Source organism: Lepidochelys kempii, chromosome 6 (genome assembly GCF_965140285.1).
Source record: "Lepidochelys kempii isolate rLepKem1 chromosome 6, rLepKem1.hap1, whole genome shotgun sequence".
In the NCBI taxonomy this organism is placed as follows: Eukaryota; Metazoa; Chordata; order Testudines; family Cheloniidae; genus Lepidochelys; species Lepidochelys kempii.
Window position 1 is genome coordinate 119,289,277 of NC_136385.1, and position 25,527 is coordinate 119,314,803.

General features: G+C 40.1%; 1 protein-coding gene across 13 annotated transcripts in view; it reads left to right on the forward strand.

The window, feature by feature from the left end:
* The window catches only part of PPP2R5E (protein phosphatase 2 regulatory subunit B'epsilon), a 108,933-nt gene that overhangs the window by 3,643 nt on the left and 79,763 nt on the right, over nt 1-25,527 (forward strand). For 11 of the 13 annotated variants that reach the window (XR_012159591.2, XR_012159593.2, XR_012159592.2 and 8 more), the window contains exon 2: nt 344-507. The exons of 1 other annotated variant lie outside the window; for it this stretch is intronic. Coding sequence is in view for 8 of the 12 variants with exons in the window: in XM_073349889.2 (XP_073205990.1) it covers nt 351-507 (157 nt within the window). In the remaining 4 variants the exon portion in view is untranslated. The remainder of the gene's footprint in view (nt 1-343; nt 508-25,527) is intronic. One more of the 13 variants, XM_073349888.2, reaches the window with a different exon arrangement.

The following is a 25,527-nucleotide window of genomic DNA, read 5'->3' on the forward strand; positions in this document are numbered from 1 at the left end:
CGGACCTCTGTGGAGTTCCATAGACATCAACTGATCTTGATGGATACACATGTGTCCACATGTGTGGATCTGATTGCAGAATCAGTGCCTAAATTCAGACATGGTGTAACAAGTGAGGGCCATAGACAAAATAGGGGAGAGAACGGACAAGAATTACAATAGTACCATGAAGCTAGTTCATAAGGCCAATATGTAAATTGATGGACCATCTCTCTTTGATGTCACAAGTGGGTTCTTAGGAGGGATGTGAATGAGGAGAAGGAGGAGGCTCTTGACAAACTCATTTAATCTTTACCTGTTTTCATCCACTGGGAATGTATTTATAATGTGTGTTTCCCTTCAGTAGGGATATGTCCTCAGCACCAACCACTCCTCCGTCAGTGGATAAAGTAGACGGATTTTCTCGGAAGTCCGTCAGAAAAGCCAGACAGAAGAGGTCACAAAGCTCCTCCCAGTTTAGGTCTCAGAGCAAGCCTATTGAATTAACTCCTCTGCCTTTTCTAAAAGGTAAGGCTCAAGATCAGTTGTATGATTAAAATATTTTTATTTTACAGTAGACATCTAGATTGTGCTAAAAAGTATTATAACAGAAATTTGAGGGGGGATTTGACCTGTGAGTGAGAAACAGTTCATGCCATATTAATATTTATTAAGCTAAAAAAAAATTGGCATCAATTAATATATTAAAAATGAAAACTTGCATCTATGAATGGATATGTGTTTACTGTTTGCAATACTTGTGGAAGTTCTGATTTCTAATACTAACAGAACCATTGCTGGCAGTCTGAAGGCACACAAGCTTTTTGCACATATTTTAGGTTATCAACCCTTAACGTTTAATCCAATGTGGCAATAGTTTTTAAATGAGAAGATGATTCATTAGCAGATGTGAATGATATTAATTTAGCATTGAATTCTGTGATCTGCCAAGCACTTTCTGCAGCGAGCTAAGTGCTCTCAACTCCCACTGATTTTTAGTACAAGTCTGGGGGGCAGAGCAGCTCTTAGAATCATGTCCTTGCAGGGAAAAGGATGTGTGTATTTTTCATTTTGTCATCCATTCAGCCTTCCAAAACTGTTATTGAAGAGACTTAAGTGGTCAAATGCAGATTTCTAGGTTTTCTCATTCTACTTTTTGTTTACAAGGGAAGAAAATAAGTACAGTTAACTAAAGTTAATATTAGAGTTGATCATTGTGGTAGCTGATATTGAAGTTCATAATTCTGGACATTGTCAAGAGCTAGTAGGTTTAGGCCTATCACCTTTGTTTTGTTTTGCAGATATGTACATTTCCCACATCCCTTCTCTCTACTTGTCTGATACTTTTGTGTTTAGTCAAAGTATTTAAATATGTAAAGGACCTGCTCTGACCAGAATCCTGCCACCCTGCTTGCTCGCAAGAAAGGATAAACACATGAAAAATACACACTTCTATATGCATCTATCAATTGAGAGAAAACCAGGTTGCCTGAATTTTTGTTAGTGGATTTCTCAGTGGAGTTGTCATTTTTATAACATGTCTGAGAACTTTTTTTGTGGAGCTACTAGAGTTTTTAACATCAGGAGCCAAATAACTTTTTAAAAATAGTATTTTAATTGTAAGTTAAATTTTAGGCCTGTCATCCGTGACACTTTCTTTTTTGAAATACCTACGGCTCTGGTTCATAAAGAAGGACAATTTGCCCTTTCGTTAATTTGACTAAATTTTGGAAATTAAATAGATTTACATTTTATATAAAAATGAGCAAACTGTTGCTACAACTGTTATTAATTATTTGTATTGCAGTGGCTCCTAGTGATTCATTCAAGGAATACACGAGGCACTTTATGCACATATAACGAAAATTTGGTCCCTACTATCTAAGGCCCCAACCCTGCAAACACTTACACACATTCTTAACTTGACTACCATGAGTATACGCATTGAAATCAATGAGGTTACTCATGCTGGTCAAGTTAAGAATGTGTGTGTTTGCAGGGTTGGGACTTAACTGTTACTGCAAGAGACAGTGTGTGAATACGACAAACATGGAGCACTAAATATCGGTGAAAGAATTAAGATTAGTATAATAAGCAGTGGTTACAGTGCCCCGGCTTACAAACTGAAGATTTGATCTTGTAAGTTATTTCTCATTGATTTCATGGGAGGCCCTTCATGCTGACACAAGGGTCCACCTGTGGTGATTCATTTGTGGGATTTGGGCCTAATACTGCTGCTTCAGATAGGTTATATCTATTGAAGGGACACCATCAACTAAAATTCACACTTTTGCTATAATACACTTTACCTATTATTGTTACCAGTAATACCCAATATTACTAAAGCTGAAAGGAGTGAAAAATATGAATATATATTTAACTTTTACTTAACATATGCATTGCCAACCCTTTGTGTATAGTCAGTTTCACTGTTTCCCTTGGATAGGCTGTTAGGTCCCAATCCTGCAAACTCTTTGGCTTGTCTTTGACTTGAAACATAAGGATAATTCCATGGACTTCAGTAAATTTCCCATTGACTTAATTATTCCCCCTATTGTTTGTATGGTTCTCTCAGATAGGAATAAGAACATTAATAAGAGCATGTGATTGAAGATATTGGTAAATTTTATGGATTCCTAATTGGCAGGGGTGGCCAAACTTACTGACCCTCCCAGCCACATATGACAATCTTCAGAAGTTCGAGAGTCGGGGCACGCCTGCTGGGGCTTCAGCCATGAGCCCTGACAGGTGGGAGACTCCTCCCCCCCCCACCCCTGCTGCCAGAGGTGATGGGGGGGGTAAAGTGCCACCCCCCTGATTTTTGCCAGGGTTTTTTGATCTGCTTGGTCACATGGTGCCATCAGGCTCCCTCCTTGCAAGGCAGCTGGTGGAGCCGGCAAGCTAGAAGCTGCAGCAGTGGGGAGAAGCAGTGGCAAACTGCCGGGGGAGATGTTACTTTTTCTGCTGCCTGTCCATGCAGAGCTACTACCTGGGAGCTGCAGGGAAGGGCCACTGAGGGCATAGGCTCTGACTCTGTGGGTGCTCCAGGGCTGGAGCACCCATGGGGAAAAAAATGATGGGTGCTCAGCACCCACCAGCAGCCATGTAGATAAGCTCCTCTCCCCCTCCCACCCCAGTGCCTGCGGCAGCCCCACAAGTCAGCAGCTCCCCTCCCTCCCAGCACCTCCTGAGGGGGCGTGATTCAAGCTCTTGGGGGGGGGGGAGGATGGGATGGCCTTTAAATTGTGCCCCCCCATTCTCAGCAGGCACCAGTCATCTGTGGCAGAAGCCCCTAACCCCACCAGCCGTAGGGCAGAAGCCTGGGGTCCCCCCTGCCCCAGTCTGATAAATGGAGAATTGGGGGGCGTTGGGGGCTCCGCAAGCTGCACTTCAACTGTAAAAGAGCTGCACATGGCTCATGAGCCACACTTTGACCACCCGATAGTATAGTGTGGGTTCTGACTACCTTAAAGGCTGCCTTTTTGCCTTTTAAAAGGGGCTGGTGAGATTGTCAGAGCTGACAGTTCCCCTAGATTTGGGAGTTTGTGGGAGAGCAGTCTCAATGGAGAGGCCTCATCTCTGGAATTTATATTCCAATCTCAATCCGGTAGTCCAACAACAAAGCTTTGCTTTGTTGACCTTCAAGTCTTGTCTGTTTAATCATGAAATAATTGGTTTTGCTTGTCTGGTGTGTGATTTTTTGTTGTTTGTGTGGTTTTTGTTTGGAGGTTATTTTGTTTTAATTAACATTGGTTTGCCTCAGACATTGTGTTGGTTGTGTTGTAGACATATCTAGAAGTAGATCAATACGGGTGCAAGCTACAAAGGAGAAGTTGGTGGGAAGGAGGTAAAAAAATATACTGTATATATATTTCAATATCAAGCACCAAAACCTAACCAAAGTGCTGCTAGACTTTCCAGACTCTTTCCAGTGCTGCCTTATACTTGTATGTGCGCTTAAGGATGTGCTGAGTGGTGTGCACTGAAATTGAATAGGAAAAGAATGTACTGCACACTGTTTTTTCTGTCATAAAAAACATGTCTAGTTTCATCGAGTAAAGTAATTGATTTCTTAGGGAAGATGAGATAAGTGACAACTGTGAAATTTTAAATTCAAACTGTTTTGTACTATCAGGACAAATGTAAAGTAAGTACATCAGGAATAAACATCCCCCGTCCACCCTGTTCCATATTCTTTGATACCTTAGTATAATTCTGTTTGCCTGTTCTTTGTTTTTCCAAGAGCAAGTCTACACTTAAAATGCTGCAGCTGCTCTGTGTAGCTACTACACTGACAGGAGAGCTTCTCTTATTGGCGTAGTTAATCCATCTCTGTGAGAAGGGGTTGCTGTGTCAATGGAAGAAGCCCTTCTATTGACATAGCGCTGTCTGCCCCATGGATTAGGTCAGTATAACTGCATCACCCAGGGGTGTGGATTTTTCGCACCCCTGAGGGTCGTAGTTATGCCAATATAAGTTTATAATGTAGACCTAGCCTAAAACTATTTCACATTTAGGCTGACAAGAAATTTCAGCTTGAAGGTTAATTTTAATTTTGGAAAAGTTTTTTTACTTTTCCCAAAACAGAGAGGGAAAGTCCTCCTTCACCAATCGCTTTGCTACTGCAATATTATGAAATGTATTGAGGTACTAATACATTTATTAAATCGTTTAATACCATGGAAACTATTTCTGTAACAGCAAAAAGGAAGCACTGTCTGAAAAGGGAACATTTTGTTGCACATTTTGTTATATATATGATTTATTGTATTGTTTTCTTTATCGGTCAAGTTTTATTATGATCTTCGTATAAAAGCCTATCTTTAGGCTAAGTGCTGAAGGTCTTACTGAGGCAAAAATCCCATCAACTTCAATGGGAGTTTTGCCTGAGTAAGGACTGTGGGATGTGGTCTTTGGTTTTTCCAAGTACAATTACATTTGATCTCGTCTTTGTCTTATCATAAGAATATTATTTATCTTCCCTCATTATTATGTCATAATTATAGGCTCCAATCCTGCAACCCGTAATCACGTTTATATTTATTATTCTTACATAGTGAAAAGTGAAACATTTAGCTCTTACATTAGTAGTTCTGTTGATTTCATTGGGAATGAATTACTTTTCATTTATATAAAAAGAAAAGGAGTACATGTGGCACCTTAGAGACTAACAAATTTATTTGAGTATAAGCTTTTGTGAGCTAGAGCTCACTTCATCGGATGCAGTGAGCTATAGCTCACGAAAGCTTATGCTCAAATAAATTTGTTAGTCTCTAAGGTGCCACGAGTACTCCTTTTCTTTTTCGAATACAGACTAACGCGGCTGCTACTCTGAAACTTTGCTTTTATATGGTACTTTTCACTTTAGTTACTTGGAATGCTTTACAAATGCCAATACCATTAATAAGTCCGAGATCACACAGTGCAGTATTGGCACAATTGGGAATAGAGCCCAGAACTCCTGACTTACAGTGCTGTGATCTCTCCATTAGACAACCTTCTTACATAATCATAAAAACTTGGGATTTAGTTGTGCTTTTCATCTTCAAATGCTAACTAAGATATCTGTCCTGCAGTTGGATCTACACAGGTGGAACCGTGGGACTCTTTCAGAGGCTCATTGACTTTAGTGGCCTCCTTGTGGGCAGAAGGGTCCATCTACATGCATAGAGTTCAGGATTGGGGCCATAATCCTTGTTTTACCCCTGTGAGGGAGGCAGGTATTATCCCATATCTTAAACTTTTATAGTTTTATTTTAAATACTTGTAAACATTACTTCATGGTTTTCTCCAAATCTGTGGTGAAACTCCATCCATTTTCTTCCATTTTCCTGCACTCTTGTTACTGCATATGCATTGTTTAAATTGAATTTTTGCATTTGTATATCTGATGATTATGGAATGCCTTTTTTTAAAAATGTCTTTAGCTATCTCCAAAATTTGTGTGCTTTTGGAACATTCCATAAGTGAACTAAATTCCCTTTTTTTGAAACATTTAATATTTGTCTGTTGACTGGGTGTGCTTCTTGCTCTCAAAGGCACCATAGTTCATATCGCCCTAAAAAATAAAGCTTTGAGGCTTCTTCTATTTTAATTTATTTTCTTTTTGCTGTCATGATATCTTGCAAAAACATTAGATGAAAGGTTAAAAATGGAAGTTAATTGTGAGTGATATGAAGAAATGAACATCCACAGAAATGATGTAATTTTCTTCCATATCTCTGATAACGTTAAATGTGTGTGTAATTTTTTTCCTTTGTTTATTTCATTTTCCATTATGTGTTCACAGGTAAATAGGTAGTATAATGGGATACTCCATACATTGACTGGTTTATGTTGCTGTGTATTGAGGAGACCACCCATTCTGTTTTCTTTATTAGAAACTGTATTCTTTTTGAGAAGATGCTAAGATCGATTGCACCTTTCCTTAGGTTTTTTTTTTCTTTTTTAAAGAGTCTTTTTTTTTTTTTGTTAGATGAAAGGTAGCTCATATTCACCCAGTCTCTTCCCTCAAATCTTTGTTCTTTCTTGGACCCATTCCTTCAAAGACCCATTCCTTCAAATAACTTCACATGTGAGTAGTTCAGTTGACTCCACTGGGATGTTAATAGGAGTGTTTAAAGGATTAGGGTCTTAGTGAGTGACAGGTTAATATTGATAACCTTAATATAAGCAAATGTCCACACTTCATCTTTATTTTGGGGGAAGCCCTGTCCTTATCTCAGAGCAAAGATACAAGGGAACTCAAAGATTGGTCAGAGGAAATAACCTCTACCCTTGCTGGCTGTCTCTAGTCTATAGGGGAATGATTGGTGATTCCAGATATAGAAGAAGGGGCAGCATTTGCCCCTTAGTAAATTGCCTATAACTAAGTATTAAGTAGGTGGAGTAGTAAAGGTGTGTAGTGTTTCCCTCCCCTCCCCAGTACTTTTATAAATATCAGCTCCTGATAGGTTTTGGACCACTGGCCTTTTCTAGTGTGCATACATATTTTCAAATTTGTATGTTGTCATATTTGGCTGTTTAATGAAGCAACAGGTGTTTCAGCCTTACATAGACTGTATGAATCTCCGTCATTCTGTGGTATTCTTTGTACTATGTAATTGATTAGCTTTCTGTTATGTTTGCATTGCTTGCAAAGTAATTATGATTTAATAGTCCTGTTTTTAAAAAGCCTTTTTACTTTTTTGTGCTACGTTCTTAATTATATTGGTATGTCTTACTATTTTTAAGTCACTATCGATTTCTTGAAAATATTGGGCAAAACTCTCCTCTCCAATCCATGTGGTGAGTCTTAATTGTGATTTTCTTTTTAGAATATCAAGTGTGTACACATGGAGCACTCTTACTAATATCAGTTTTGTGCATATAAGGAGCACAGTCTACTTGTGTTGGGATCTTCCTGGAGAACTGGAGAGGAGAGATGCTTTCCAAATGTTTTCCAGCAATTTTAAAACAAAAAGTAGAAGTAACAGATGTGGCTGTACAGCGTTATTGTTTGTATTGCTGGCTTCTTTGTGCTAGTTATTCTGTAAATACATAGGAAGAGATGGTCCCTGCCTTGAGGAGTTTGCAGTGTAATTTAACATAAGTAAGGCTACGTTTATGTCACAGAGGTAATGGAAGTCACGGGTTCCGTGACTTCCAGAGACCTCCATACCATTCTCTGCTTCAGCCCAAGGGGCTGCTGGACTCCGGAGCTGGCAGGCAGCAGGACCCTGGCAGGGTTCCAGTGACAGGTGGCTCCCTGTAAGGTTCCAGTGACAGGTGACAGACTCCTGAGGGTTCCAGCAATGGGCAACAGCCTTTTGCGGGGGCTTGGGAGAGAGAACACCTTGGGCTAGCAGCTCTCGGTGTCCTGTTTTCTCTTTGGGAAATATGGTGTCTCTGCAGCTCCCAGTCGCCGTGGGTGGAGGGGGGGGGGCGCATAAGCTTCCAGCTGCCACGGGCAGAGGGGAAACCCCACAGCTCCCAGCTCAAAAGTATTGAGTTGTTGTAGTTTTAAAAAAATTATTTTGGCTCCTGACCTAGCTGTCATCACTAGTTCACTGGTATTTTGTAAGAAGTGGGGATTGAGGGATGATGGGAAAGTGTAAGGTCAATATATTTCCAGTGTTAAAATATTCACTTTCAGGACTGATCTCCCAATTAGAATGTTTAATTATATTCCCTAATACAAAATTGTTTTCAGAAAAATGTCTGCTGCTGACAGTGTATGACCAAAAAATAGTTCAAAGTTGTATATTAGCTAGAGCACTGGTTTGTTTTCAGATTTTGATTAAAACAGTGAAATGTACATAACATTTGCATTCTTAATCCCTTATCTATTTTATGTTGTTTGTTGTAAACTGTAGTTAGATATAAAATGTTATAGTTTGTTAAGCTGCAACGCATATTGGAAAAAATAATCCCAGCTATACATACAAAATGATGGGTTCTAAATTAACTGTTACCACTCAAGAATGAGATCTTGTAGTCACTGGATAGTTCTCGCAAAACATGTGCTCAGTGTGCGGTGGCAGTCAAACAAGCTAACAGACTGTTAGGAACCATTAGGAAAGGTATAGATAATAAAACAGAAAATTTAATAATACCCCTATGTAAATCCATGGTATGCACACACCTTGAATATTGCATGCAGTATTAAAAAAGATATACTAGAATTGGAAAAGGTACAGAGAAGAGCAACAAAAGTGATTAGGAGTGTGGAACAGAAAGACTGGGACTTCTCAGCTTGGAAAAGAGACAACGAAGGGGGGATTCGATAGAGATCTATAAAATCATGAAATTTATGGAGAAAGCGAATAGGGAAGTGTTATTTACCCCTTCACAAACACAATAATGGGGGTGAGGGGGTCACCCAATGAAATTAATAGCCAGTAGGTTTAACACAAACATAAGGAAGTATTTCTTTACACAATGCATAGTCAACCTGTGGAGCTCATCACCCATGGGATGTTGTAAAGGCCTAAAGTATAACTGGGTTCAAAAAGGAATCAGTAAGTTCATGGAGAATAAGTCCATCTATGGTTATTAGCCAAGATGGTTAGGGACACAATTCCATGCTCTGCATGTCCCTAAACCTGATTGCCAGAAGGTGGGACTGGACGAGAGGGGATGGATTACTTGATGATTGCCTGTTGTGTTTATTCCCTCTGAGGCACCTGACATTGGCCACTGTCGGAAGATGGTGGGCTAGATGGACCATTGGTCTGACCCAGTATGGCCTTTCTTATGGTCTAAGGTGACCTGCAGAGGATTTTAGGAACGTGTTTGTGTCCTTCACTTCTTTATGATGCATGAAAAACACTTGAAAGATATAATGATGGTTTTCTTTAAAACATTTTTTTTGTGGGAGTATGTGTTTGAAATTTTGTCTATCTTGGTTTTGCTGAAGAATCTTGTGGATGTCTTGGAGGTATGTATTGTGAGTTCTGACAATACACTATCCACCGCCATCCAAAAGAGTGATCTAACTGCTTTGTGTCACTTCATCCTGGCCCTTTTTCTGTCACTAGGGACCTCTGCCTCATTTGCACTGTCATAGGTCAAGTTTAACCCTGGTTTGATTTCTTGTTTCTTACTGTATATGCGGATACCAGAACTGTTGTATTTTTAGGTTTTAAAATACTGGTTGCAATCTGGTTCTGTATGTGTGTTGCTTTCAGGGTTATGTAAGTATTGTTTTGCAGGTTATATTGTATTAGAAAGGGTACTGTGGGTTGGATATACAGCACTGTAAAATCAACTGGTATTTGGAATAGCTTGGAAATTGGGTCAGAAATGATTCAGGGTCAGGGAGAAGTAATATTTCTACTTTCCTTTTACGCAGATGCTCTAAGCATCGAATGAGAATACATACACTTCTATTTAGTTTTCTCTAGAAATAGTTTAGATTCTCTTCACTCAGGATGTTTTTAAAATTTCTGCAATATGGCTTAGATATGTTGTGAATGATCTTTTTGTAAAGAGACTGATCTCTCCAAGAAGTATTGCACAGTTTTAATTTTGAACAGTTAACTCTTGTGGTTAATATGGTAACTTATATTTTCCATTTGTTCAGTTCCATTTGTTTCCAGTTGCAAAGTTTGAAAAACCTGTTGTTACAACCAGACGAAATTTAGCCAATGCAGCAAACTTAATTTAATTGCTGGATGTTTTGAGGGCTACATGCTATAGATGGGAGGCTTATTATCAGAGATATTTTCAAACGGTATTTTAGGGTTAGGCTAGTCTTTGAGGAGCAGACTTACGTTTTCAATTAGACTAGCTGGTCTATGTGGAAAACATTCCTCAATTGGAGGATTAATACAGTTATCTTTCCCCTCTTCAATTTTCCTTGTCAGGCCCTCCTCCCCCTCCCTTTCTTTTTATCACTTTTCTCCTCACCTTCCTCCACTTTTCTTTCCCCCCTCTTTTTCTGTCTTCTGTGGGCTGCAGTGTTTTTGAAGCCACTAGAGGGTGCTATGTTCTCTTGCATATTGACAATAGCATTCCAGACTGTGAATGCTTGGGATGGGTTGTCAGGGGTTCTCAAAACTTCATTGCATTGCAACCTATTTCCGACAACAAAAATTACTACACAATTCCAGTGTCCTGTATTACACTAGGTTCTTTAGAGTCTAGAATGAGGGCCGGCGTTAGGGGACGATAAGCAGGGCAATTGCCTATGGCCCCATTCCAGAGGGGACCAAGTGAAGCTAAGTTGCTCATGTGTTGGCTTCAGTCCCGGATGGTGGGGCCTGGGCTTCAGCTTCTGCCCCTGGTGGCAGGGTGTCAAACAACAGCCCTGGTGACCCCTTTAAAAGAAACTCGCAACACACTTTGGGTTAGAGTGATCCTTCCAATCACAGTCAATAAAATTAGCTACTTGAGTAAGACAAAATAGTTTGTTAGTCATCTCACTGAGGTCCACAGATCGGTTACAGTGATTCTTTCAGTCTGCTTTCAGCTGCTTTGGAGGCTGGACCAGATGTATCAGATGCTTTCAGGAAGGGGTTTGTCTATCCCTCTGAGGAGCACACTAGTTCCATTCTGCTTTCATAGCTTCAGTTAGGCAGTTCCAGACTTCTCCATGGCAGAGCTTATTCCCCCTTTCCTTTTTAATAGAATAATTTACCACGCATTTCTTGAGATTGTTTGTTTATTGGCAGAGGGAATAGATGCATTCTTTCCCTAGTGCTGAGACACAGGTGGCTGAAGCCCCTGCTTATCCACATGAAGTGCAGAATGGTGAACAAAGCATGGAAGAGGGAAATGCAAAAACATGTGCCTCTCCACTACTTCCCTAATAGAGTGCCTGTGTCCACGATTGGAAGAAACCAGTCCCTTCACAGGCAATTCCTTCTGGGCAGTGATCACTCCAGTTACTTCCCCAGGGCAAGGAAAGGCCCAAGTGGCTGCAGAGGAGAAGATCCAGCTGAGGAAGTGGTCACTAGTTCCCCCTGAGGGGAGCAGTGCCAGAAGAGCGTCCCTAATGCTTTGGGAAAGTTTGCAGGTTTGTGGCAGAGCCATAACTGTGGAACATGGAACAGCTGAACAATTGCCTCAGACTGTGGATGGAAGACAGCGTGAACTAGAGAGATTGTAGTAAGGGGTCTTATAAATAGACCTGTCTGCTTCCTTATACCCTCACTTCCTTCCACTGTACCAGGGAGTATCATATACACTTGTTCATAAGCTGAACATTTTTGATAAAAAAGTGAAGCATCAAAGAGTGGGGGTTGGCTTATAAACGGATCTACACCAAAATTTGATGATTTAAAACTCTATGGAATTATTGAATTGAATATCTAATACATTGTCGTTTTGTTTACGTGAAGCATCCACAGACATGGAGCCCCTCAGCTACCTGTGGCTGTGGTTTGCTGTTCCCAGCCAATGGTGCCACTTCCTGCAGCTCCCATTGGCTGGGAACGGCAAATCGCGGCCACTGGGAGCTGAGGGACTCCGTTCCTGCGAAGACTCCAGGTAAACAAAACGTCCAGGCCCGCTAGTGGCTTACCCTAACGGGTCAGGAGCCAAAGTTTGCCAACCCCCTGAAATATAGGGTCGATTTATGAAAGGGTCATAAAGTTTTTGCTGTTTTTACCTATCCATCTTGGGGGGCCGGCTTATCAACGAACAGGCTAATGAACAAGTATATACGGTACTTTAAAACTTTTTTTAAAAAAAGGCTGTTTGCACCCTCCTTTCTCTCTAGATGAGTCCCTGAAAAGAGAGAGGAAGTTCAAGAGAGAGTGTAGTGAAACAATATGAAAGTATTTCCCTTCATGTTTCAAACTGTATATCCCTTTAAATACAACCATCATGAATGCTGGGAATACGTAGGAGAAAAAAGGCTAAGCAGATTAACAAAGAGGTTTTGTAATATCTATCAGTCTACCTATCTACGCTGCTCTTTCCTCTCTCAGAAAGGAAAAAGACATTTCCTTTGCAGAAGCTTTCCTAATCAAGTATTCTACAGATAGGAGGGTTGCTGTGACCCCTCAGAAGAAATTACAAGGTGACCTCAGTTGACCTCAGAGCATCACTGTTCTTTTGCTTAGTCGATCCTAGTATGAACTGGCACTTACATGGCCCCCATCACTGTAGTATTTGAGTGTCTCATAACATATACCCTATATTTATCCTCACAACATGCCTGTGAAGTAGGGTAGTGCTGTCATCCCATATATGTGTGTGTATATATAATATATATATTTTTTCAGATGAAGAACTAAGGCACCGAGAGACTAGGTGACTTGCCGAAGGTCACACGCACAAAGTTTGTGACGAAACAGGCAACTGACCTGATTCTCCAAACAAATTTGAAAAACACTGAAATTCAAGACAGGCTTTGAAGGCAGCCATGTGCAGAGCTAACTTTTCTATGTTGATGGATTTGAAGAGGCTTGTTTACCTGTACATCCTATTCTCCAAACCCTTAGCAAGTTCCTCTATTTTGTCTTTGTATGGCATTATTTCCAATAAAAATCTTGCCCTTTGGAGTGGTCACAGTTCCCAGGGTGTTCATAAAGGTGCTTGTGGTCTGTGCTTGTGGTCTTCAGACAGGTATAAGCCCAATGTATACCTTCCCTGGATGAATTGCTAAACTGAACCCAGTTCAGAGACAAAGCATTACAGGCAACCAGCATGCAGCTTAGATCCTGGCGGATAGCTCTTCATGCCAGATGACTTATGCCAGTTGATTTTTTACTTCAGAGTAGAGTTAGGCATCCTACATTTTAGGGAAGAGGCAAGAGGGCTCTTATGGGAAATCAATGACAGAGAGATCTTAGTACATTAATGATTAACATGTCTATCAGGGTTCCCACTCTAGTGGGGCAAGTTAAGAGCATTTCTGACCCACTTTCCCCAAGCACGCAACTCCTCCACTTGTAACATCCATTTAAACCTCTGAGAGAGGTGCTTTCTTACACTTCATGTCCATTGGGGCAGCCTTAGTGGCAGTCACATTTATTAGAAGTGTCACCTCACTAACATCCAACACAAACTATTCATCTTTGCATTTAAGGCCTTTCATGACATATTCTCACCCTGTCGCCTATCTTTTATATTCTGTCAAGGTTTTGACTCCCACTTCTACTATGCCAATGATGCTAGCCTTCATCACTCATATGTTAAAATTTCAAACAAACACCTTTTGCTTTCTTAGGTTTCAGAGTAGTAACCGTGTTAGTCTGTATTCGCAAAAAGAAAAGGAGTACTTGTGGCACCTTAGAGACTAACACATTTATTTGAGCATAAGCTTTCGTGAGCTACAGCATCCAATGAAGACAGCTGTAGCTCACGAAAGCTTATGCTAAATAAATTTGTTAGTCTCTAAGGTGCCACAAGTCCTCCTTTTCTTTTGCTTTCTGTCATGCCACCTCCTCTGCGTGGGATGAGATTTCTGTAAACCTATGTAAAGTCACCTCGTTGTCTTTTCAGTCCCCTCCTTAAAACTCTCCTTTGCTGTGGTGCCTGCAAAAAACTTGACACTACTTAAGCAGTTTGTGTGCTGTGACTGTTTCTTACCATGCTAACTAGGATTGTTTCATTATTTCCTTATGCTCCCCTGTTTGTTTGTGTCTGCCTGCAGTCTCTTGTTTTAGGGCTATCTACTCTAGAAGTGCTACAGTAGCACAGCTGCAGCACTGTAGTGCGTCTAGTGAAGATGCTCTATGTTGACGGGAGAGAACTCTCCTGTTGGCATAATAAAACCATATCCCCGAGAGGTGGTAGCTCTCCTGCCAACATAGTGCTGTCCGCCCTGGCGCTTGGGTCAGTGTAACTTACATCACTTGGGATGTGGCTATTCACACCCCTGAGTGACATAGTTTATACTAACATAAACTGTAGTGTAGAGAAGACATTATACTTGGATGGAAAGCTCTTTGGGGCAGGAGAAGTTTGCTGCTTGTTTGTACAGTGTCTAGCATGGTGGGACTCTTATCCATGATTGAGGTCCCAAAGTGCTCCTGTAGTACACATTATTAATAATAAGTGTGTTGGAGCTGAATCTGTAGAGATTCAATGCCGTCCCTTCCTGTGGCAGTTCTGAGACTCTCAGTCAAGTTGCAGAAATCTCTAGTTTGATACAAAAAGGGGAAAAAAACCTCATTTTGAGTAGAAGCTTCTTAATTTATTTTAAGAGCCACTGCAGGATTAAAGCCTCCTCTATAAAGCCCTCATTTCCTTGAGCTGCTTAAGAAACAAAATGTATAACATAAATGAAACCAACAAAAAGTACATATGGTTTGAAGTTTCCTCTTGAAGGAATGGAGAACAGTTTTTCCTCTGCTAACCCTCAGTCCTTCAATCCAACTGGCCTGTTTTATATAAATTTCAGTAAATTAGCTGCAGCTGCCCTGCTCTCATCCCTCAAGCTCATGAGAGAATTCTTCTGTATATAAGCTTCCTCCTTCCAGACAGATGTCTCCTCATTTTGGTAGAGAAACCTTGGTTCAAAGGGAAAGGCGATGAAGATCTCTGTCTGAGGCTCATGGCATCTGTACTGCCAGTCACACTTCCATGTGTACAAGTTAGCTCTCAAAGCTGATTCTATTTTTCATGAGGTCGACACCACCTTTCCCAGAAACAGGAGATTGTTACTATATTTCCAATCCAAACCATTGTGTTGTCCAAAGGTGAAGCTATGTCACGTTCTCGATTTACACAGAGCTCTCAGGATGTACACAAGTGCACAAACTCTTCTGTAAATCTAACTCCTCTGTGCTTTATCATCCTTCACATTGTTTAGAGTTATTTCAGTAATGGTGAAGTGTACTGAACCTTCTTGGTAGTAACAAACAGAGGTGAAACCGTTTTCAAATAAATATTACGTTAGAGGATGATTGTGACAAGCTGCAGACCCGCTCCTGGTCCTACACTTCCTCCAACATTCACACAGGTAGGGACACACCCAGGTGCAGTTACATGCAGGTTCTCTGACCAGCCATTGTATGAACCAGCAATAGAGAGGCTATAGCCAAAATAACCACCAGTTTAGGACCCTCCCACTGGAGTACAAACCCCAAATTACAGCATCTTGCACTGCACTGGGAACTGTACAGCATAAGCTCATAGAATTCGCCCCTCCCTCAATGTGGAGAGGAAATGCAACAGCTCCCTGCACTAAGATTCCCAAGCACTTCACTCTAAACTTACTGATTTAGATTAAAACATAAAATAAGTTTATTAACTACAAAAGATAGATTTTTAAGTGATAGCAAACAGATCAAACCAGATTACCTAGTAAATAAACAAAAATGCAAACTAAACTTAACATACTAGAAAGATAGGATTTGAATTAACAGTCTCTCACCCTGACTGATGATACAAGCAGGCTGAAGATTCTTAAGGCACTATCTACACTTGCTTTGCAGCTTGGAATCCCCAGGTTTTCATACACAGGCTAGAAATGTCTTTAGCCTGGGTCCAGCACTTTCCCCAGTTCAGTCTTTGTTCCTCAGGTGCTTTCAGGAGTCCTCTTGTGTGGGGAGTGAAGAACAATAGATAATGTCACTCCCTGCCTTATACAGCTTTAGCATATGGTGGGAACCCTTTTGTCCCAAACTCAGTTTGTGGAAAAACACTGACATCTCAAGATGGAGTCCAGAGTCATGTGGCCTGGTTGCATACTGTACTGAGTCATAGCAGTCATTACTTACAGGCTGTCTGGAACGTTCACAGGAAGGTTAAGTTCTTCCAGGGTCCAGATGAAGTGAGCTGTAGCTCACGAAAGCTCATGCTCAAATAAATTGGTTAGTCTCTAAGGTGCCACAAGTACTCCTTTTCTTTTTGCGAATACAGACTAACACGGCTGTTACTCTGAAACAAATAAGATAATCATATTCAGCAAATCATAACTTTTTTTAATGACACCACTCCAAGACCTGACAACTTGTACTAGCATCAGGCTGTGTTAGGCATTGCTTTTAGCTGCCTTTCTGTTAACAGGCTTACAGCAGTGTTGCCAAATATAGAGTCTTGTCAGGCTAAGCCAGACTCTTATTGAGAGAAGGAAAATGGAGAGGCATAGGAAAGACAAGAAATAAATTGGGGATGGAAAAGGACATGTTGGGATGAGGGGAAACAAAGTCTCACATCCCAGGTTGGTATTCAGGATTAAGCTGGAGCCAGTGGAAGTGGTGGTGTCATCTTGGTCCTTCTCTTTAGCCCAGACTGCCCGATCTCCCAGGATTAGGATGAAGAAGGCACAATGGTGTCTTGTTGGATCCTGGGCTCCTAGGAGACTGTGGGAGTAGCAGCCATGATGGTGAAGCTTGCTCTTTCCTGTTCTCATGGAATCCTAGAAATGTAGGGCTGGAAGTGACCTTGAGAAGTCATCAGGTTTGGCCCCCTGCACACAGTCTTTTGTCTCTGTTAGCCAGTGATTTTTACATCAAAAGTATAGTCTTTTAAGGACTTCAAATGGGAGTGCTGGGTGGAATAGCCCATCGTCTCTCAATTTTGTCTACCAATTAGGCCTAATTTCTAACACCCAAATTTGGTTAATTAATTTTCCTACACTACTCTTGTTTATGAAACATGATCTTAGTGCTGTCCTTGAGTTATAACAGTGGTCCTTTTTGTTTGGACTGACTCAGTCTTTCTGTCTCCTTTGCTCCTTTTCCCATCTATATTCACATGTTATATGTGATTGGAACATTTCCTAAGCTTTTGTCCACATTCCCACAGTTGAGCTCACAATTAGGGTAAATTTGTAGGATCAGCTATGAAAGCAGGTCTTTAACAGGACAAGAAGTAATTGGCTTAATCTGCAGCAAGTTAGACTTAGGTATTAGGAAAAACATTTTAACTATAAGGATCGTTAAGTGCTGGAATAGGCTCTCACGTGAGGTTGTGAAATCCGTGTCATTGGAGGTTTTTAAGAAGAGGTTAGACAAACACCTTTTAGGAGTTCTAGGTATATTGGGCCTGCCTCAGAGCAAGGGACTGGAGTGCATGACCTCTTGAGGTCCCTTCCAGCCCTACATTTCCATGATTCTGTGATTCTATCTGAGGAAGCAATGACTTTGAAAAAGACTTGCAGGTCTTGGTGGATAATCAGCAGAACATGTGATCTCAGTGTAAATCTGTGGCCAAAAGAGCAAATGTGATGCTTGGATGCATACAAAGGGGAATCTCAATTAGGAGTAGAGAGTTTTACATCTATTTGTCACTTGTGTGATTTCTTACTGGAATTCTATGTTCAGTTGTGGTATCCACAATTCAAGAAGAATGTTGGTAAATTGGAGCGGGTTCAGAGAAGAGCCCTGAGAATAATTAAAGGATTGGAAAACATGCCTTATAGTGGTAGACAAAAGGAGCTCAAACTATTTAGCTTAACAAAGAGATAATAAGGGGTGACTTGATCACAGTCTATAAGTTTTTGCATGGGGAATAAATATTTGATAATGGGCTCTTCCTTATTGCAGAGAAAGGTATAACATGATCCAATGTTTGGAGGCTGAAGCTAGCCAATTCAGACCAGAAATAATCATACATTTTTAACTGTGAGGGTAATTAACAAATTACAGAAGGTTATGCTGGATTTTCTATCACTGGTAATTTTTAACTCGAGATTGGATTTTTTTTTTTTTTAAAGAGACGCTCTAGTTCAAAATGAATTATTTGGGGTAAATTCTGTGGCCTGGATTATACAGGTCAGATTAGATTAACATAATAGTCCTTTCTAGCCCTGGAATCTATGAAAGCTTGATATGAGAACGCCTTTCTGATGTTCAGTCTAAATAGTCTTTTTTAATTTTATATCATTGCTGTTAGTTATAGCCCATTGTACTAGAGTAATTTTTCTCTTTCCTTGGTGTTTATTCTCCTGAAATATTTGTAGTGTTCTGGCAAGGCAGTTCTCCCCCTCACAACCCAATTGTCTCCTTGTCAAGTGTATGCAATGTACCTGTATCTGTATATTTCCCTTTTAATTTTTATTGTTTTCCTAACTTGCTTCAGTTTGTCTGTATCTTTCTGACAAAACTCCCTTGAATGAATACTGTTTAAGGTGTGGTCATACTACATCCTTACAGAAAAGAACTATTCACCTCTCTTCTTGTGATGCTTCTTTGTATGTAGTCCCAAATTGCATTGGGCTTTTTTGCTGCCATATTGCATTGCCAGCTTATGTCTCTTTTGGTATTCACAAATTATTTCCGCATTATTGCTTTTCAGGTTTTTTTCTCCTATTAAATACCTGTGCTTGGAATTATTTTTCTCAGATGTATTAGTTGATGGTTTTCCAAACTGATTCTCACTTTATTTTCTGCCCATGTAAGGCATTTGCTTAGATTCTTGTGTTATTTCTGGCCTCTCTGCTGCTCAAAATTCCTCCTAATTAAACATCATCTAGAGACGTCATTAATATGCTGCTTTACTATTTTTAAATCATTAATGAGGATTAATCATTAATAATTAATCATTAATGGGTCTAATGTTGGTCCCTGAAGTACCTCACTAATCACCTCTTTCCAGTCTGATACATTGCCATTTGTTTTTACACTTTGTTGTAGTCTTTCAGCCAGTATTCAGTTTCAGGGCCTCTACCTGACCAAAACCATTCAAATTAATTTTAAGAGTAGGATTTTGATGGAAGATTCACTGGGATTTTATTTCTAATGCTCGTATGGAAGAAATTGTCTTGATGCAATGAGAATATAAATTGAAACAGTGTCATATTCATTGGCTGTAAAATTTATTTTGGTTTTGATGTACTGCTTTTGCACTTTGAGTCTTAGTTTTATATTTAAACAATACAGTTGTCCAAAGTAAAATATGTACTAGTAGACTGCAGTTTTATCTTTATATGTCATCATGAGAACAAAATGTGATGTCTTTTTGTAGGTTCAGCTATTTGAATCACACGCCTGTGTTTTAACTCTATAATCTGTAATCCTCAATATGTTTTAATCTACTTCATTTTTACTGAACTACAGCTTGGGGATAGGGGAGAATATATTATGATAGGTATAATTTAAAGGAGTAAAGGTTCTGCAGATTAGAAATGGAATTAGTCAGCATCACTAGAACTTCATTAATTTCAAACAGAAGAAATAAAGCCTCGGGTTAGGTAAAGCACTTAAACACTGGTGATGTTTTAGTTACTGTGGAAGAGATTTAAATACAAATCAGGTTTTTTTTCAGCATTTCACATCTGATAAATTGAATTAACCTTTTACTCAACTTGCTAATTTTAAACATTTAACTATTGTTATTTAAATTAGTAAGTTACACTTATCATATTCTGTGGGAGAATAGAATTAAGGAAAGGTGGCTGATCTGCTTTTAGTTAGAGTGTATAAAGTGGAAGTAGAGCTGTGATGTTTTACCTAAAAAGGGCAAAAATATACTATTCTCTGTCAGAGAACTCTTATTCAACAATATGACCTGTGGTAGGTATCACCATAAGAATTTCTTAACAGTGCGCACTTACGATTAAATTAAATTTGTGTACTAGCTTGGAACTAATGTTTAGAGGAGCAACTTCGGCAAATTTGAATTTCTGGCCTCTCTAATGTGGAGTCTATCCATACTAGAGATTGTCTGGTTTTGCCTGTTTGCTTTATTGACGTATTGGAAGAATGGAGAGGAAAATCTGTATTTTTATTTAAATAAAAATTGTCTGTAGTCTATGTAGCGGTTGCGGGCAACCTGCGGCCCGTCAGGGTAATCTGATTGCAGCTGCGAGACACTTTGCTGATATTGACCATCCGCAGACACAGCTCCCCCCAACTCCCAGTGGCCTCGGTTTGCTGTCCCAGCTTTCCGCAGCTCCCATTGGCCGTGAACGGTGAACCACGGCCACTGGGAGCTGCAAGGGGCCGTGCCCATGGACGGTCAGTGTCAACGAAATGTCTCACGGCCCGCAATAAGATTATCCTGATGGGCCGCAGGTTGCCCACCACTACTATATAGGGTCACTTGTCCATAAAAGTCAGCCAAAATTGATAGTGCTGCCAGGATGATGCATTCCTATGAATTTAGTACATTATTAACTTTGTTGATGGGAGAAAATTGAGAGCACTAGTCATAGAGAATCAACACTAAACATTTCAGAATAAGATTTTTTTTTTTTTTAATTTATTTGTTTTATTTTAAACTAAGATTTCTATAGGACAGTTTCAGGTATAGTACTTCATACCTTTATTACTAGCTGATAAATTACTTCCTGAAAAGTCAAAGTATTAATACTTCATAGATTCTTTAAAAAAATGTAGCACTTGTTTTCACATTTTTTGGTAAGTGACAGAAACCCCAGACTCTTGTGAAATAAAGTAAATTTATAAAATATGTTGCTAAACTTTAGGCAAGTTTAATTGTTCATCTGATATCACAAGATAGCCAATACTGTTTGGTATTGGAATTTGATTAGTGATCTGTTAACACACATTGCTAAGTAGCAAACTTGACAGGTATTACATTTCTTAGGATTTTCATAGGCTTAATTAAAACTACAAACTGATGTATAGCATACAGATTTCTGATTGAAGACCACTCGTAACACAGCATAATTGTTAAGGAGACATGGCTTCTAAAAACTTATTTTGGGGGGGGGCATAGTTCATGTGCTAGCCACAGGTGTTTTCTGCACAGATTTCAATAGATATCACACATTTGTGTAATAGTATGTACACATGTGTGTAACAGTATACTTTTCAAAATTCTGCAAAGAGATATAAATTGAAATAAAGCTTATTTACACAGTTATGTAATTTAATAAAACAAATTTCTACACATTCTGCAGGATACATTTCCTTATAAAACTTTTTTAACATAATTTCTAGATGAGGAAATAACTAAGGCTTTGAATTTGAGAGTTTGTACCATTCCTTAAAGGACATCCAAAAGTAGTCTTCCAAGGTATTAGCTTCACAGCTTAAATTCGCATTGTGCTTTCTGTATTCCTAAACCATATGATGTGAAGCAGTAATTGCATGGAGGTAATGATACTCAACTGTCATTATAGAGTATCTGTGGAAAATTCTGCTAGTCTGCATTTGTAGGTGGATACTAAATGTAGCTTAGAGGTTGGTAGATGCTATCTAGTCCAAAATGGATTGGAAATATTAAGCAGCTGTGTTCCTAAGACGATTTAGTAACGGGAAGAAATGGAGAAAAAAAGTAACAAAACAGGAGTTATTTTGATTTTTAAATATGTACTTACAAAAATTTTGCTGGCTGGGATTTGATTTTCACGTTGTGTTTGAAATGTATGTGTAAAATATAAAAAATTTTCCCCCTTGAGCTGAAGAAAAATCACTCACCTGTATTGCATTGTATTGGATAAGCACCATCAGCTTCTGTAGAATTTAAGCTTTCATTTAAAAAGTTTCTATTCCTTAGGGTTGTGAAAATAACCTTCCAAACACAAACAAAATTTAAACCAATGCAATTCTGTCTTCTGATGTCTGCAGGAAGATAGCTCCAGTGCATCTGGGCTACTCATATCTTTCCCAAGATACAAAAGAATGAAAATTGATCTGCAGTCTTGTCAATTTTCAGTTCTGCTATTGGGAGCGCTGTGTGTAGCAGTCAGACTGACAAGAATTTGATCCATTTCACAATACTATATGTGAGAGCACCACAAGTAGTGGAGTTGAGCATTGGAATTGTTCACTAAGGACTGGACCCCAAATTTATGCTTGCATTGATGCAAAGACTGAGAGAGGAGACATGCATCCCACCTTCACTATCCTGAGATTAGTTCAGTCGCTGGTGAAGATTAGAGTGGCACTGGGAGATGCTCTAATTTATTCCCTTTTTGTAAAGCCATCTTGTTTGTAGACATTCTCTAGCCCCATCGTTCCAGTTCCCAGAATTCCTCCTGCATTGTGGGCTGCAGGAAGGATGCATAGAATGAGCCACACCTCAGTTGTTTCTTTTTCTTTCAGGGTGCGTTAGGGCCATTTTACAGTCCGTTTGCTCTGGCATAGCTAGAAATCGAGGAAAGGAATTAGGAAGCCCCTTTCCTCACAGAGGCTAAGTGCAGGAGGCTCTATAGCAGTCCATAATAGTAGTTCAAGCAGAGACCATGGGCCTGCATTTATTTCTGGGCGCAGTTCCCTTTATGGCAGTTTTATAGGTATCTTAGAGACTATCTTTGTGTCAGGGCATTATCCTGATCATTGAGATCTAACGTGATGCTTGAGCTCACAGTCCCTAGATTTGTATATCTGTGGGGCTGAGCATTTTCACTGGAGGGCCCTGGACATTTGAACTAGCTCGTTTTCAGGTTGGTTGGAGTTTTTCTTGGGGTCTGTCTCTTGTCTATTTTTTTATTTTGTGCATCTGAAGTCTGCTAGGTACAACATAAAGTGAAAAATAAAACTTTCTTTATGTGCCATCTATTCTTCACTCATAGCCAGAGCTATAATACTGACAGGCAAGAGTCCATTAATGGAATCCACATTAAAACTATTCTTGCCCCTGTCCCACCTACTCACAAAGGTCAATTGCATGATCATTTCATTATGCTTGGCTGCCAGTGAAGCTAAAAACTTTAATCCCATATAGATTTTAGCATAATGAAGCAAAATTTTTTCTAATGCAAGCATAGAAATAGCAAATGAGTGTATGAAGCAAATTATGCTATATCCTAGAGTCCAGATGTGACTATCGGCAGGGGTGGCAGCATTACCTATTATTAAGATTTCTTGACACTTCCCATTATACGACTCTGTTTTAAGTTGCTTATAACTTTGCCAAACCTCAACTGTTTCAACTGAAATTCTCCATGTAGCAGTTTGTCTACTTCAGGCTGATATTTTTTTTGGAAAATTTCAGCCAAAATGGTTTAGCAGTTTCCAAGGCTAGGGAAAAATACATTATTTTGTCCATGTTAAAAAAAAAATTCTTTTGACCTTTTCTTGAAATGCTTCCAGGCTTTGGAGTAAGGACTTTAAATTTGGGATGGGTGGCCTTTTGTCAGAATGTACCTTTTGCTGTCCTTGTGAAATTCCGCCCAAATTCACTTGAGTTATAAGCATTTGAAAACCTGCAAAATGCAATTTATCAGATACTTGTTAGAGTTTAACAGCTAAAATCTCAGATGCTTCTGTCATCTCTGATCATACTTGAGTCTCTCAGAGCTCCTAGTGCTGACTAGAGTGCATGCATCATCCCCACAGAGTGACTGAGCATGCTCCATCCCCACACATCTAAAAGTGACAGGACTACATGTGGGGCATCCCTGTGGGGCAGGGGTGGCCAACCTGAACTTGAGAAGGAGCCATAATTTACCAATGTACATTGTTGAAGAGCCATAGTAATACGTCAGCAGCCCCGGATCAGGCCCCCCCCACCGCCCACTCCCAGCGCCTCCCACTCACCGGCAGCCCCGCTGATCAGAGCCTCCCTCTCCCTCCCTGCACCTCCTGATCAGCTGTTTCATAGTGTGCAGGAGGTTCTGCGGGGAGGGGAAGGAGGAGGAGCGAGGACATGGAAGGCTCGGGGGAGGGGGCGGGAAGGGGTGGAGTGGGGCAGGACCTGTGGCAGAGCTAGGGTTTGAGCAGTGAGTATCCGCGGCACACTGGAAAGTTGGGGCCTGTAGCTCCAGCCCTGGAGTCGGTGCCTATGCAAGGAACCACATGTTAACTTCTGAAGAGCCATATGTGGCTCTGGAGCCACTGGTTGGCCACCCCTGCTATAGAGCAACTGAGCATATTCCATCCCCTCACGGCTCCTACAAAGGGAGGTGATTTTACTGCTGTGTACAACATTAGTGAGATCAGTACTGTGCACAGTTCTGGTATCCAGATTTTAAAAAGGATGTTTAAAAGTTGGAGCTGATGCAGAGAAAAGCCTCAGAAAATGATTTGAGAGCTGGAGAAAATGCCTAACAGTGAGAGATTTAAAAAGATCAATCTGTTCAGTTTACCAAAAAGAAGATTGAGAGGTGACCTGATTACAGTGTATATGTACCTTCATAAAGAAAAAAAAATCGGATACTAACAGGCTCTCTAAGCTAATGAATAAAGGCGTAACAAGAACCAGTGCCTAGAATCTGAAGCTAGACAAATTCAGATTAGAAATTAGCACAATTTTTTAATAGTGAGGATGATTAACCATTGGAACAAGTTGCCAAGGGGAGTGGTGGATTCTCTCTATCTTGATGTCTTCATATCAAGAATGGATACCTTTCTGGAAGACATGCTTTAGTCAAACACAAGTTGTTAAGATCAATTCAAGGGTAACTGCCTGTATATCACAGATCATTACATTTAACTCAGTCAGATTAGGTGATGTTAGTCCCTTCTGGCCTTAAACTGTATGATCTGTAGGACCAGGCCTCATTTGTTGCAGAAGTTGGAAGGTATGTAGTGAATGAGGCAGGTGACTGCAGGAAGAGAAGGAAGGGTCTCATGGTTAAGACAGGTTTCAGAGTAGCAGCTGTGTCAGTCTGTATCCACAAAAAGAAAAGGAGGACTTGTGGCACCTTAGAGACTAACAAATTTATTTGAGCATAAGCTTTCATGAGCTACAGCTCACTTCATTGGATGCATTCAGTGGAAAATACAGTGAGGAGATTTATATACACAGAGAACATGAAACAATGGGTGTTACCATAAACACTGTAACGAGAGTAATCAGGTAAGGTGAGCTATTACCAGCAGGAGAGCGGGGCGGGGGGACGACCTTTTGTAGTGATAATCAAGTGATAATCAAGGTGGGCCATATTCAGCAGTTGACAAGGTGGTCTGAGGAACAGCTGGTGGGGGTGGGGAATAAACGTGGGGAAAATAGTTTTATTTTGTGTAATGACCCATCCACTCCCAGTCTTTATTCAAGTTAATTGTATCCAGCTTGCAAATTAATTCCAATTCAGCAGTCTCTCATTGGAGTCTGTTTTCGAAGTTTTTTTGCTGAAGAATTGCCATTTTTAGGTCTGTAATCGAGTGACCAAAGAGATTGAAGTGGACCCATGGAAAAGAAGCCCTTGAGGAATTCCACCACGATTTCAACAATTTCCATCCCACCATCAACCTCAGCCTGGACCTGTCCACACAAGGGATCCACTTCCTGGACACTACAGTGCTAATAAGCGATGGT